At 36.9% G+C, this 14,517-nt stretch overlaps 1 protein-coding gene across 1 annotated transcript; it reads left to right on the top strand.

Annotated features, from left to right (window-relative positions):
• The first annotated feature begins 10,304 nt into the window (after positions 1-10,304).
• LOC111240742 lies at positions 10,305-10,861 on the top strand. The gene is made up of 2 exons (XM_022776363.1): positions 10,305-10,439; positions 10,510-10,861. The coding sequence occupies exons 1-2, from the start codon at positions 10,305-10,307 to the stop codon at positions 10,780-10,782; spliced, it is 408 nt and encodes a 135-aa protein (XP_022632084.1). The 3' UTR covers positions 10,783-10,861.
• Positions 10,862-14,517: the final 3,656 nt, after the last annotated feature.

Below are 14,517 nucleotides of genomic sequence, written 5' to 3'. Positions count from 1 at the left end.
TTGACCATTGCCTTGCAGAGGGCCAAAATCGCAGAAGAAAAACTTAAATTTGACCATTGCGAAGCAGAGGGCCGATAACAAAATTAAAACCTGGAGTTGACCATTGCCTTGCAGAGGGCCAAAATTGCAGAAAAACTTTAATTTGACCATTGTGAAGCAGAGGGCCAATAACAAAAAGAAAAAGTTGAGCTTAAGGTGTTAGGCGAACTGGGCTTTGGGTGCTAGACAAAACTGGGCTTTTGTGGGCCAGGTGAAACTTGGCTTATGTGCCAGTGTGGAAACTGGGCTTATCGGCTAGGTGAAACTGGGCTTATGGGCTAGGTGAAACTGGGCTTAGGGGCTAGGGTGGAAACTGGGCTTATGGGCCAGTATGGAAACTGGGCTTAAGGGCCAGTGTGGGAATTGGGCTTATGGGCTAGTGTGGGAACTGGGCTTATGGGCTAGTGTGGAAACTGGGCTTAAGGACCAGTGTGAAAACTGGGCTTATGGGCGAGTGTGGAAACTGGGCTTTGTGGGCTAGGCGAGCTGGGCTTTATAGGCCAGTGTGGAAACTGGGCTTTGTGGGCCAGGAGAGCTAGGCTTTATGAGCCAGTGTGGAAACTAGGCTTATGGGCCAGTGTAGAAACTGGGCTTAGGGGCCAGTTGAAACTGGGCTTAGGGCCCAGTGTAGAAACTGGGCTTAGGAATTTTGAAATTCTTGAAATTCATGATTTCGTGAAATTTTTGCAATTTTGATAGAAATTTTATTTTTGAAAAGACAACAAGGTATCGAAACCCTTCATTGCAAAATGTTAAAATCTTGATGTCGTTCTTTTTGTATTTTTGAAGAAGGATTCGACAACCATTCATATGAGTGAAGAGGGTTTCGATCCGAAAGATTTTCTTTTTCATGGATTGATGCACATATGAAAGACATTTGCTTTGTTTTGCATGTCTTTTTGCTTGAGTCAGTTATCTTACTTGTAATCATCAAACTGGTCTTTATTTTCAACGTTTTGTGAAAACTGAGGAATGTCATACATCCAAGGTCTAACTTTGAGATTATTATATTTTGACTTTTCTTCCGAGACATCAGTGCACACATGCTTGAATTTATTGGCAAGAGGATGGTTTTGAAGAGAAAGAGAGCCGTTTGGAATGGTTTGGAAGACTGGGACCGGCACATGGGTACTACAATCCTCAAAGGAGATGCAATATGTGAGTGTCAAGACGAAAGACGATATACCAAAAATTTTGCCCCGATTTTGTAGTTGGGAAAATGAGCTGGGGTTCGGATCCATGAAAATTGGGATGAAGATTTCAAGTGGGATTCGCAAGGCTGCCCCAGTCTTGAGATTATGGGTCGATGAGTTGTAAGGCAAAGAATTCGTATGAGATTCACAAAGCTGCCCCAGTTTTTTTGGCATAGGGTTCTGTTTGGAAGAGGTAATGAGCATGAAAAAGATAGGCTAAATGGATGGCCCCCAACTGGTTTGATTTTCTTCTGCGTGCTTCTGGCTAGTTGGCAGGGAGATCCCCCTCTTCCTGAGACATTACTTTTTTCTTTTCTTTTCTTTTCCTTTTTTGTTTTCATTCATTTTCTATATATTTTTTTTACGACACATCGAAAGTCAATTCGCCTTATCGCAAAAATTAAGCTTTATGAAAATTTGAGCAAGCATAATCCAATCTGTGTGGACTTTATTAGGCTTGTACGTGGCTAAGGGCTAAAAGGTATTGAAAGAAAGGATATAAAGGCCCAAATGAATGTTTATCAGTTATTACTTTTTGAAACAAGGGTTATCATCTAGGCATTGCATCAACTATTTGACTTTTTGAGCACTTTCGCTTTTTCTCGAACTTTGATTTTCATTCTTTTTGCTCATCATCACTTTGTGATTTTTTGTTCTTTTTGTTTGTTTTTATTTTTTGTTTTTTTTCTTCTTGATGAATTCTTTTCGTTTGACCACTGAATGCTCTTTATTTGCATCATGAGCTGACTCCTACTTGATGATAATCCTTGCTTGGGGATGATTTTGAAAAAGAATTTATTTTTGGCTCAAACGGGGTGACAATGGATATATATTTTTTGCTTTTTGATAAAGACAAGAAGGCCACACATTATTTTGAACTCTGTTTGCTTTATTTTCAAAAGATTAATTTTGCGACTAGATGACCTCAACATTAGTCGTTTTTTCTCTCTTTTCTTTTCTTCCTAGACCGCCCTTTTGGGTTTTCAATCTAGAGGACTTATTCTTTTTTTTAAAAAATTTTTTTATGTGCCTCGATGGATTCAGGGATCACCCCACTAGCGCAAGCGAGGATAATTTTGGCCAGGCCAATCTGCCCTAGTGTAAAGGTTTTTGTTACTGAGGGCAGTGACAATGTTTGTTTAGGGAAGATCCTTTAGTTTGGAAACATGTGCACAAATGTCTCGAGAAAAACGTCAAATTGATATTTTTTATTAGACATTTCACCTCGGAAAAGTCTGACGCTGCAACTTTTGTTTTTGATTTATCATTTTTTCTTTTTTTGCTATTCTCAAAAAACAAAAGTTTGACGATTTGCAAGAAAGACTAGTGACTCAAGATATATGAAAGATGCGTGATTTTATTAAGCGAAAATGACGGTTATAGGACTGCACACATCTCCCTTTGTGCCCTAAAGAAGGTTCAACATTTCAGATTCAAAGTCAAATATATGCAATCTCACAAGGATGGTTCCCTGAACCTAGAGGTCAATGGTCACTAGAGCTATGGCCCCCTTCATAGCATCTCCACAACAGTCGAGTAATCAACTAGATGCTGAGACACAAGTGAAGAGAATAGACTCTAGCTGGGGCTCTCACGATAGCCAAACAAGAAGTATGTCCCAAATGGCACTGCTACACAACCCCTCTATTTCTAAGTTGCACTCAGACCCGGGTATAGGGCCCCACTCATGATATGCATAAAGTGTGTGGTGAAGGGAGAATGCAATGCATACCCAAACCCTCACCTGCAAAACAACCAAAAAAATCCCAGGCAGATATAAACATGTTCTCTACCCTAGGGTTCAATATCAAAACAATTCGCAAGCAATTGTTTGAAATATGAAACATAGATAAAAATAAAAAATAAGAAAAAGTAAAAAGGAAAGAAAAAACATAAATCAAAACCATATCGAATTCGCGCATCTAATTAAATGGCTTGACCCTCAAAATTATCCCTAGTGAAGTCGCCATCTGTCGCAAACGATTTCGTGACGGGACGACGATCTAAAAAAGAAACGAATTTGAAAAAAGAGTTTGGAGTCGCCACCATAGTTTATTCTGGAAAACTACGGAAAAATCATAAAATGATTAGACATGGTCTGCGGGAATCAGATTTTAGGTCCGGGAGTCGATTACGTGTATGGAAGGTATTAACACCCTACAACGCCTGCCCTAAGGTAGTACCTTTAATTAAAAATGCGAATTCGATGTGGTTAGCAAAATGTTTAACTATCCCTAAAAATAAAATTCTAAAGAAACAAAATATATTTTTTTTTTATTTTTTTGTGTCCGACAAGGATTGACCTTGCTCCTATGTATTCTCAAAATGAGAAATCAGGGTTACGTAGTTCTAGCTGAAAGATTGATTGTGGTTTGGAAAAGGATGTCTTGCGTTTTGGTGTTTTTATAAAAAAGGGAAAGGTTTTAGCACATGGCCTACGCGAACGGTTGCACGTGTGCTTAAACCTTTTAAAATAAATTTTTGCTGATTTTTTTTAAAAGAAGAAGAAAAAAGTTTTAGCACAAGGCCGACAAAATGGTTTGTTTGTTTGAAAATGTTTTTAGTTTTTGAAGATTTTACATTTGTTTTGTATTTTTTATATAAAAAAAGGAAAGGGTTTTTAGCACAAGGCCGACAGAATGGTCGCACGTGTGCTTAAACCTTTTTAAAATGAATTTTTGATTATTTTCATAAAAGAAGGAAAAAGGGTTTTAGCACAAGGCTGACAGAATGGTCGCACGTGTGCTATTAACCTTTTAAAATATAATTTTGTTGTTTTTTGAAAGAAGAAGAGAAAAGTTTTTAGCACAAGGCCGACAGAATGGTCGCACGTGTGCTAAAACCTTTTAAAATAATTTTTTTGATAGTTTTTTGAAAGAAGAGGAAGTTTTCAGCACAAGGCAGAGAGAATGGTCGCACATGTGCTAAAACCTTTAAAAATAAATTTTTGATGGTTTTTGAAAGAAGAGGAAAAAAGGTTTTCAGCACAAGGCCGACAGAATGGTCGCACATGTGCCTAAACCTTTTAAAATAATTTTGTTTTTTTGAAAGAAGAAGAAGAAAAAAGTTTTTAGCACAAGGACGATGCGTGCCATCACACATGTGCTTAAACCCTTAAAATATATTTTTTATAATTTATAATTTATAATTTTTTATGATTATTATTTTTGTCTTTTTTTTTTGTAATTTTAATTAAATAAGAATAATAATAATATTTGCATAAGTATTTAAAATAGAAAATAAATAAAACTTTATTTAGTTATAAAGAAGCATAACAATGTTAAATACTAATAACTCTAAAAAATCCATTCTTCTAATTTTATGACAAAATAATAGTTACGTAAATATTCAAAATGAAATAAAAATTAAAAGACTAAAATAAGTGAAAAAGTACATGCACGGTAAAAAAAAAAGATAAAACAAAGCAAACAAAAACCATAGTAAAATATATGAGACAATGTAAAAAAAATTCACTCAAATAACAAACTAGTAAAGAAATTAATAATAAAAAAACAACGTAGGGTGTTAAGGATTAAAAACCAGTGGTGTTGCACGAAATATTTAGCCCAAGCCTGAATTCTTCAAGAAACCCTAGGTTTCTTTTGCCTCTTCTTTTTTCTTTGTTCTCTTATGTTCTCTTTTCGAAATTGGATTCTTCTCCCCTCCTTTTCTCTTCAAAGTGCGTATTTATATACACACATTGTAATATTATTGTGATCTTGCCTTAATGAAGAATTAATTGACAATTAACAAAACATGGAAAGAAATGGTCTAATAAATCAAATTATAATAATTGTCATAAAATTATCCATTAAAAGGAAATCATATTTTTTCTTTTTAGGAAGAAAGTGAACGCAACAATCAATATATTATTTTTAATTATTGCTTAGAATTATTGGCATAATGTTGATTCAAATTATTACCAAATAAAACAAAATTCCAAACAAAATTCTAAAGTGATCTCTCATGCATTAATATTAATTGCTTATAGGTATTTTTCCAAGGAAATCAAATCGAATTTATCACGTGCAACACCTCTCCCATTTTATTCACATGCACCCCCTTTTTTTTCTTTTTTTTTTCCTTTTGTTTTTCTTTTTCGTTTTTTTCTTCTTTTTTTTTTTAATTTTTCTTTCCCTTTTTTTTGTTGCTTTTTTCGTTTTCCCTTTTGTTTCTTTTTTTTAAAAGACTAAACAAAATAATAAAATAAGAAATAATAAAATAAGATAAAAGTAAAAAAAAAACAAGTTCTATTATTTAGCTATGCAGACGAAATTGGGTGTTAACAGATAGTATTACCTAGACATAGGAATATGAGAGTTGGTTGCATATGCACTCGTGTGCTTCAGAATTAATTATTAGGGATGCTAGGAATTGTATGAACTCATAATTAAGGATATGCTTTCTTCACCGAGACATCGAGTTTTAAATGTTCTAGAGAGTGACATTAACATTAATGAAGAAGATGAATTCGTAAATACATGACAGTGGATAGGATAAGTTGGAAACCCCAACAACATAATCATTCCATATTTTATCAACCAATCACCTGTGCATTCTTTAGTCAACTGATTAACACTTGTATTCATGTTTATTTTCTACATTATAAAACCAAATATTTTCGTTATCAAGTCTTAAATAATCAACAAATCACATGGTTGTTTAGGCCGTGAGTCTCTAGGGAAAATAATACTTGGATATACCATTTATATTACTTAATACGATTCGGTACCCTTGGCGGAGTCTTAACAAGTTTTTGGTGCTGTCACAGGGGACTCTTGGTTTAACTATTTTATCTGTGTGATTATTGATTAACTTCGACTTCATTGTTTTTATTTTGTTTTTGTTTTGTTATAATAATTGCTTTCTAGGGTTTATTTTTCTTGTGTATGCAAGATATAATTCGTACTAGGAGCAAGAAAAATTCAGAACCTCTTCTTGAAGGGCTAGACGAAAGTAGAAGAAGGAGGAGGATCCGAACATCTAGAGAATTATTCCCTCCTCCGGTGATAATTTTACAACCCTCACCAAAAGGATTTGACCAGAGTATAGAGGAGATGGCTAGAGAGAATAATGGCAGATGCACTCTGGCTGGAGAGAATAATGCCCACTTAGAACTCGCTAGGATAGGTTCTAACCTGGCTCTGATACCATGTTAGAAGTGGGTTTTAGGCCTAATTCAACCCGACAAAACCGGCTTGTAAGGTGAGGTTTGCACCTCACTTATATATTATAAATTGGCCTTATCTCTAGTCAATGTGGGACTTCCAACAAATCTCTTCAACAATTTATGTAGGTAACTATCTCCAATTAGAAGAGCACCAAAGCGACCATTAGAAACTTGGAGATACAAGTTGGCCAACTGGCTGAAAAGTTGGAAGATATGTCTGACAGGAGTTTTGGGTCCAATACTAAAGTTAACCCTAAGGAGGAGTGCAATGCCATTATGACTAGAAGTGACAAGATTTTGGATGAGAGAAAAAATGAGAGAAAAGAGAAAGTTGAGTTGAGTGAAAAAGAAGAAGAGAATAAAGAGAGAAGAGGTGAGGTTGAGAGAAAAGAAAAGGAGAGAAGAAGAGGGGAGAGAAAAAAATTGAGAAAATAGAAAAGATTCTTCCTAAGGAGTGTGAAAATATTGATAAAGAGAAACAATTAGGTTGTTTTAAAGAAATCTTTAAGAAATCGGAGATTAAAATTCCTTTGGTGAATGCATTGCAACAGGTTCCTGTGTATGCAAGAGTGCTAAAAAGGTTCCTAAAAAAGAAGAGATATCTAGATGAGGAGACTATTGATGAACAAGGTAATTGCAGTGTGGCTTTGAAGAAGGAATGTCCTCCAAAGGTGAAAGATCCATGAAGTTTTACCATCCCTTGCATCATTGGGAATGTGGAAATAGGGAAAGCCCTAATTGATTTAGGGTCAAACATTAATTTGATGCCCGTATCTGTGCTTAAGAAGATTGGTGGTCTTAAAGTGAAGCCGACAAAGATTTCTTTGCTAATGGTGGATGGATCCCCTAAGAAACCCTAAGGTGTGACAGAGGATATTGTGGTTCAAGTAGAAAAACTTGAATTTTTGGTTGACTTTGTGGTGATGGAGATGAAGGAGGATGAGGAGATCCCAATTATTCTTGGAAGACCGTTCATGAAAATGGCCAAGGTAATCATCAATATGGATAATGGGACAGTAATTCTTAAAGACCAAGAAGAGGAGGTGATCTTTAATGTCTTCAAAGTGGAGCGGCAAATTCAAGAAAAGAAGACTAGTCATAAAGCTGCATGTGAGGATGCACCAGTGACTAGCCTTAAAACTGCCAAGTCGGTCATAAAAGGTAAAAATTGTTTCTTCTCACAAGTTAGGGAAGAAGAAAAAGATGACAAAGGAAGGATGGTTCATTATGACTCGGTGGATGCATAATTCAAACTTGGCTTACTCGTAAGATTCAAAAACAAGTTATGGGTTATGAAAGATTTTAAAAAGAATGAAGTGATAAAGATTGAAGCTCCACATTCAAGATGAGTCAAAAAGGTGGATCAAAAGCAATTGATGAGTTGGTGTAATGAAAGCAAGAGGAACACCAACATTAAAGATGAAATTTGAGCTTTATTGGGTCAAGCTAATGACGTTAAAAGAGCGCTTGCTGGGAGGCACCCCAGTGATTTAAAAACATTGATTTCTTTGATTTATTTGTTTTGGTGATGTAATTTAAAAACTTTGGAACATTGTTTTGTTGGGTTATGAGCCTATGAAGGCGTAACATCTACTGATGGATGCTAGATGATTGAGTATCTACTGAAGGATACTAAGCTGCTAAACACCTATTGATGGGTGATGGTGAGAAGATATGCACCTACTGATGGGTGCTAAAAGATTCATGGGCCAGGCTCATGACGTTAAACAAGCGCTACCTAGGAGGCAACCCAGTTGTTTGAAATTTATCTTTGTTTGCTTTGATTTGCTTTTGTTCTAGTTGCATTATAGGTGCTTAATTGTTGAATGTTTGAGTGGTGTGAGAGATTAAATGTATTGATTAAGTGAGGGGGTGTGAAGTGAGTGAAAAATATATAAAATTCGAAAAATTGAGAGTTGAAGTTGAGAGGATTTGGTTAAGAACGCTGAGGGCAAGCTAGAAAAGAGAGGAATAAGTGTCGCGCTCACCGCTCAGTGCCAGTCTAGGGCGCTGAACGCGATTTCTGCAGAATTGGGTTTTGGGTTTTAAATTGGGCTCAGTGTGAGTTGACCTATTAGAAACTTTCCTTACCCTAGGTATCGGCCTAGCCATCTCATTCACTCTTCACTCACTTTAGCCACTCCAAAGCACTCTTCAAAGGCTTTCTCTCCATTTTCCTCTTCATCCCTCTTCACAAAACCCTTTCTCCACCCATTTTGCATCAAGTTTCCATCCAAAGTTTAGGGTTTGTTGAGAGCACTGCTGTTAGGGTTTGATTTCCTCAAATTCATTAGGCATTCTTCACACATTGAGCATCTCCACCCAAGTAAGTGCATGCATTTTACATTCTAGGGTATTTGAAAGCATGATTTTGAATGAACATGGTTGTCTAAGCATGATTCTTAAGGAGCTTTGATGTTTTTTGCATGATTGGTTGAAATAATCACTGTTTGGACCAATTAAATATCTTGATTGAGGACTGGAATTATGAAAAATTCATGTGAGTAACATTTAAAGGCCAACTAGGGCTATTATGCAGATAAAACTGTCTGGCACTGAGGGCCTTCTGAGGGGCGCTCAACGCGATTTCTACAGAAGTATGAATTTTGGGTTGTTGGCCATTGATGTGTTATCTAGTTTAATGTTTCTCGTTGCAGGTGACGCTGATGGCCCCTGTTTTTCCCTCAGCGTTGATAGAAAAGTGTGTTTGGAGGTTGTTTTGTGGATTACTAATGCTTGATAATGCTTCTTGTGGTTTTGTGAATTGTATTTGATACAGGGATGACCTCCTCAATAGGAAAGAGAATTAAAACCGTGGGAAAAAAAAGGAAGGAACCAGAGCATCCTTATTCTACCAAGTTCCTGTCTCGGAAGCATGAACAACACTTCCAAATAGTCCAAGACCGAAGACTTTTGATGGAGCGTAAAGTGGGGTGGATACCAAACTTGGCCCCACAATTTGGAGAGGAATTGGAAAGAAGAGAATGGGAGAATGTAGCTGCTTTCCCTGCACCAGCAAACATAGCGGGAGTCAAGGAATTCTACACTAATGCAAGGTCATTTGGCAACACTCATACAGAAGACTACATGAGCTATGTGAGAGGAAAGATTATTTGGTATGATCGTGATACTATTAACAGGTTTCTGCATACTGAGTGGGCTGGTAAGCAGTGTCAGTTTGCACTAAATATGGAAGAGGGAGAAAATTTTGATGACATGGAGAGGACACTGTGTATGCCTGGAGGGTGTTAAGACTCTGACAAGTGTATCGAATCGTATCAAGTAATATAAATGGTAAGACCAAGTATCGTTTTCCCTAGAGACTCATTGGCCTAAACAGTCATGTGATTTGTTGATTATTTAAGACTTGAGAAGAAAAAATAGATTTAGAATGCAAAACAGAAAATAAACATGAATGCAAGTGTTGATCAATTGACTCAAGAATACGCAAGTGATTAGTGTAAACTATGAAATAATGATGTTGTTGGGGGGTTTAATACCTCAATTGGTCCTCTAATTTGTCAACTAATCTCATTTTGGTCCTCTATTTTGCAACAGTCTCAATTTAGTCACAAATTTTGAAAATATGAACACATTACATCCCATCCGTTAAGTGTTAGCAAACGACATTAAGTGTTGATGAGTTGTAATTTTAGTTTTTACCACGTGTCAATGTGAAATAAAATGGAATGCCTTAGGTGGATGACGAAGCCCTAAGATTTAAGGGCAAGCCCTAAGTTTTAAGGGAATCCCCTCTCATTCTTACTTAATTGTGGAGTTGGGGAAGAAGAGGTCTTTCATTCATCTTGGGTAAGAAGAGTTGTAGTGAAGCATTGTGTTCTTGAGGTGCTCCTAAGGATATGTCTCGTTCATCAANCTCTTGTAAATGTTTGGGTTCGTCCATGCAACACAGTACTGGCAGTGTGAAGAGATTGGGTGCAAAACCAACATGCTTCTGTGGTCAGAATGCAGTGTTTCGAATTGCCCGAACACCTAAGAACAAGGGGAAAAAATTTTGGGGGTGTCCTAACTTCAAGGTGAGTTTTCCATAACCATTATCCCTAAATTTTGGGTTTTGACGAAGCTCTTTGTGTTGTTCTTGAACAGGGTGGGAATGACGAATTGGTTGGGTGCAACTTCTTTGAGTGGTGCTTGGAAGAAGGAAATCAAGGAGTGGTAGAAGAAAGGAGTGCTATTGCACGAGCTGAAGAAGTGGGTTTGATGAGTATGGAAGAAAGTTATCTTGAAAAGATGAGAATGGCTTCTATGGAGAAAACCTTACTTAGGTTGGAAAAGTGGTTTAAAATCTTAGTGGGGATGATGTTTGTGAACTTTATTTTCAATTTAATTTTAGTGTCACTGTTGCTGAAAGTTGGGTGAAAGTTGTATTAGTGGGGATGTTTGTATTTCAGTGGTTTTTCATTTTAGTAATGTGGTATGAAGCTTTTGATTGCTTAAGTTGTATCCTTGATGGCTGATATCAGAAATAAAATGGTGATTTGAATGGCCAATTTGCAAAAAAGTGTTGTAAATCAAAATTTGATGTTTGGAGCAAGTTTTCTTTATGAAATATAACTTATACAAGGTACCAGCAAAGGCTAAATTGTATGGAATCAAAATATTAGTGGTACAGTTGGTCTTTAACACCAACTTTAAGCCAATTTACCAAGCAATTTTTAACAGAGGAATGAAACTGAACTTAAATTAAAATTTTTGTTTTGGAGCAACTTTTATTTATGAACACTGACTTATACAACCTTCAACCAAAGGCTAAATATTATTTAATGAAAATATGAGTGGTACAGTTGCTGTTTAGCTACCAAAATGACATGGTGAACACAAAAGTTCTTCAATCAATATCGAAACTGATATCCAATTCATATCCAAAGTAATATCCAATATATCTGACAAATTACATCCAAAATGATATATCTGAATATGATTACATCCAAAATGATATCCTAATATTATTACATCCAAAATCATAACATGATTACATCCAAAATATTAGAGTTCAAGATTTAAAAAAGTTCAACATCAGTTACATAATTCATCATTCAACAATAGTTTCATCCTAATAGCAGTCATCATGCATCATTCACAGTGGAGTCTGGTTGTTGAGGAGGACCACTTGCAGTTGCCATCACAGTGGATTCTTGGGTAAGTGGAACATCTGTTGGTGGACCTTGGGTGCCTTGTGTTTGTTCAGAAGGAGATTGGGCAGTAGGTCTTTGTGGACAGCCTTTGTTGTTGTGATCAAGCTCCTTACATATACCTACATTTTTTTCTCTGACCACCCTTTCTTAACTCACTATCATTCTTCTTCAACTCCCAGTCCTCCAATCTTCGTTTCTTTTTGGGCCTTCCTGGCATTNNCTTCTTCTTTGGAGGTAATATATCTGAATAGGGTGTTACCTCCNAGATATGTTGACCATTGATAGGGTAAATTATGCTGTTGTAAGTCTCTTCATAAGTGGACTTTCTAAACCAGTGGGTTATGTAATCTTCTGCATTGATGTTCAGAAACTTCATTGATGTTATGGCATGTGCACAAGGAATGCCAGTAATTGCCCATTTTCTACATGTGCAGTCCATGGTGTCCACATTGACAACGAATTGGTTGCCAAATTTTGAAATATGCATGACCTCAAATAATTTCTCTCTTGACCACCTGTATGTAACACAAAATTTACATCAAAGAACTTAGAACAAGTCAAGATAAATGGCTAATATTATGTAGTGAGACAGTTTATAAAACTAACCTTGGTAACCAATATCTTCCTAAGGAAGACTCCTTTTGAAATCTATTCCAAACCTTAGGGCAGATTGAAGCATGATACTGTGTCATCTTTGTCTTGTTGGCAGCCCATCTCTTCATAATGTGTACCATAATGTCTTCTAACATGCTAATAATAGGCTTAGACCTACTATCTACTAGCACACTATTAAAGGCTTCAGACATGTTGTTGACAAGAGTGTCACATTGTGATCTAGGGGTGAATCTAGATCGTGACCAATATCTGTCATAAAATTAAGAAATAAAAACTATTAAAGTTCTGAAGTATAAAAAATTTAACTATTACTATAACAAATAAAATAAACAATTCAGAAACATACCTAGGTGGAATTGAAAGCAAGTATTTAAAAGCCTCATCATTGATGGCTTTAATATTCCTCATCTCAGCTTCCCATTGTTGTGGATGTGTGGCTACTGCTGCCCTCCACATGAGACGTTTGAGGTCTTTTCCTGGAAATGTTTTTCTAAAATTTGAATAGAGATGCCTAACACAAAACCTTTGCTCAACCCCTGGTAGAAGATCTTGAAAAGATGCCAAAAGACCCTGCCATGTTCAAAATATTGAGTTACATATTTTCTAATGAAGATATTAATTTAAATGTACAAGAACCAAGTTCACTGACCTTTTGTTGGTCTGACATAAAAGTAATTCCTGCACACACATCTTTCCCACCAAGGTCCTCAATTAGCAGCTGCAAGAACCAAGTCCAACTCTCTTTGTTTTCAACCTCAACCACAACATATGCTATGGGCAGCATTTGCTCGTTTCCATCTCTTCCAACTGCTGTTAATAACTCCCCTCCATACTTTGTTTTCAGAAAACATCCATCCAAGCCAACAATAGGTCTACAACTCACAAAGCTATCCTTGCATGCCTTCAAGCATGCATAAATTTTTTTAAAAATCACCTCACCATTAATGTTATCCACTTTAATTTGAACTGTTGATCCTGGATTTGTTTTCAGGAGCTCATGCCCATAATCATAAAGTCTTCTATATTGTTCATGAAATGATCCTTCAATTTTATCTTTTGCCATGGCTCTTGCCCTAAAAGCCATATTTCTTGATATCCCTACATTCCATTTCCTAGTCACTTTATCTCTAATATCCATTACCTTCATAGTTGGGTTCTCTCTCACAATTTCTCCATCCTTTCACTCAACCACTTAGAAGTCATTAACTTGACATTGAAATCCCTACTACAGCTGTGACTATCAACAACTTTTCTAAGTTGCCATGCATTGACATCAATCCTAAAAGGACTATAGGCATACCAATTACATTTTCCTTTTCCACCCAAGCACTTCACAATAATCCTTTTCTTGTCATTCTTTATAAATTTCATGTTTCTTCCATTACTAAGTGCATAAGTCCGAATACCATCCATGAATTCTTTTTCTCAGCGAAAAAGGTTCCTACCTCCCATTTATAACCATCCATACTTCTTGGCATAGTAAAAGTTGGAAAGGTTGTCTTCTTCTTACTGGACCCACCATCCTCCTCACCCTCACTGTCCTCAACATCACTGATCAGCTCCTCTGGCAGCCACTCATTGTCAGACAACCCACGCACATCATCCATATTGTTCTCATTGTCAGAAGATTCAGAAGAATCAAACACTCGACTGGAATGTTGTTCTCTAACATTTCCTTTGTAGCACCCAATGTCACACTGCACGGTGACATCATATAGATCTTCCTCCTCACTCTCATTCTCATGCAACTCCTCACCCTCACTGTCCTCTTCTTCATCATCCTCTCCTAAATCTTCTACCTCAAAATCATCAACCTCATGCACCTCTGGTTCCTGTACATGATAGAGGTTACCTTGGACCTCAACCTGGACCTCATGTAACTCCTNACCATCCTGAACCTGATCCACATCAGCATCCTCAACCTGGACCTCACCCTGGACCTCACCATCCTGAACCTCATCCCCATCAGCATCCTCAACCTGGACCTCATCCTCCACCTCACCACCCTCAACTTGGACCTCAACACCCTCAACCTGGACCTCACCACCCTCAACACCCTCAACCTGGACCTCACCACCCTCAACACCCTCAACTTGGACCTCACGGCCCTCTTGGCCATCACCTTCAGTATGCACCTCAACATCCACACCATAACCCTCTTCACCACCAACCCAATCAATGAATTCTATTATTTGTGGTTCCACCATATTATGAACCACATACAAATGGACTTCGTCATTTAACCTACCAATGTTCAACATATGCATGGCACCCTTGTCATCAGTTAATAACTCTAACCTATCTGGGTGCACAGACTGACCTCCTAAACCATACCATAATTCTT

Source organism: Vigna radiata, unplaced genomic scaffold (assembly GCF_000741045.1).
Source record: "Vigna radiata var. radiata cultivar VC1973A unplaced genomic scaffold, Vradiata_ver6 scaffold_180, whole genome shotgun sequence".
Taxonomy (NCBI): Eukaryota; Viridiplantae; Streptophyta; class Magnoliopsida; order Fabales; family Fabaceae; genus Vigna; species Vigna radiata.
The sequence above is the reverse complement of the archived record's forward strand: the minus strand, read 5'-3'. Positions and strand labels throughout refer to the sequence as shown.

Bases quoted from the DNA above. Each gene is read 5' to 3' on its own strand.
- LOC111240742 (XM_022776363.1), top strand. From the start codon at position 10,305: ATGCAACACAGTACTGGCAGTGTGAAGAGATTGGGTGCAAAACCAACA. The intron at 10,440-10,509 runs GTGAGTTTTCCA...GTTCTTGAACAG, and splicing joins GGGGGTGTCCTAACTTCAAG to GGTGGGAATGACGAATTGGT.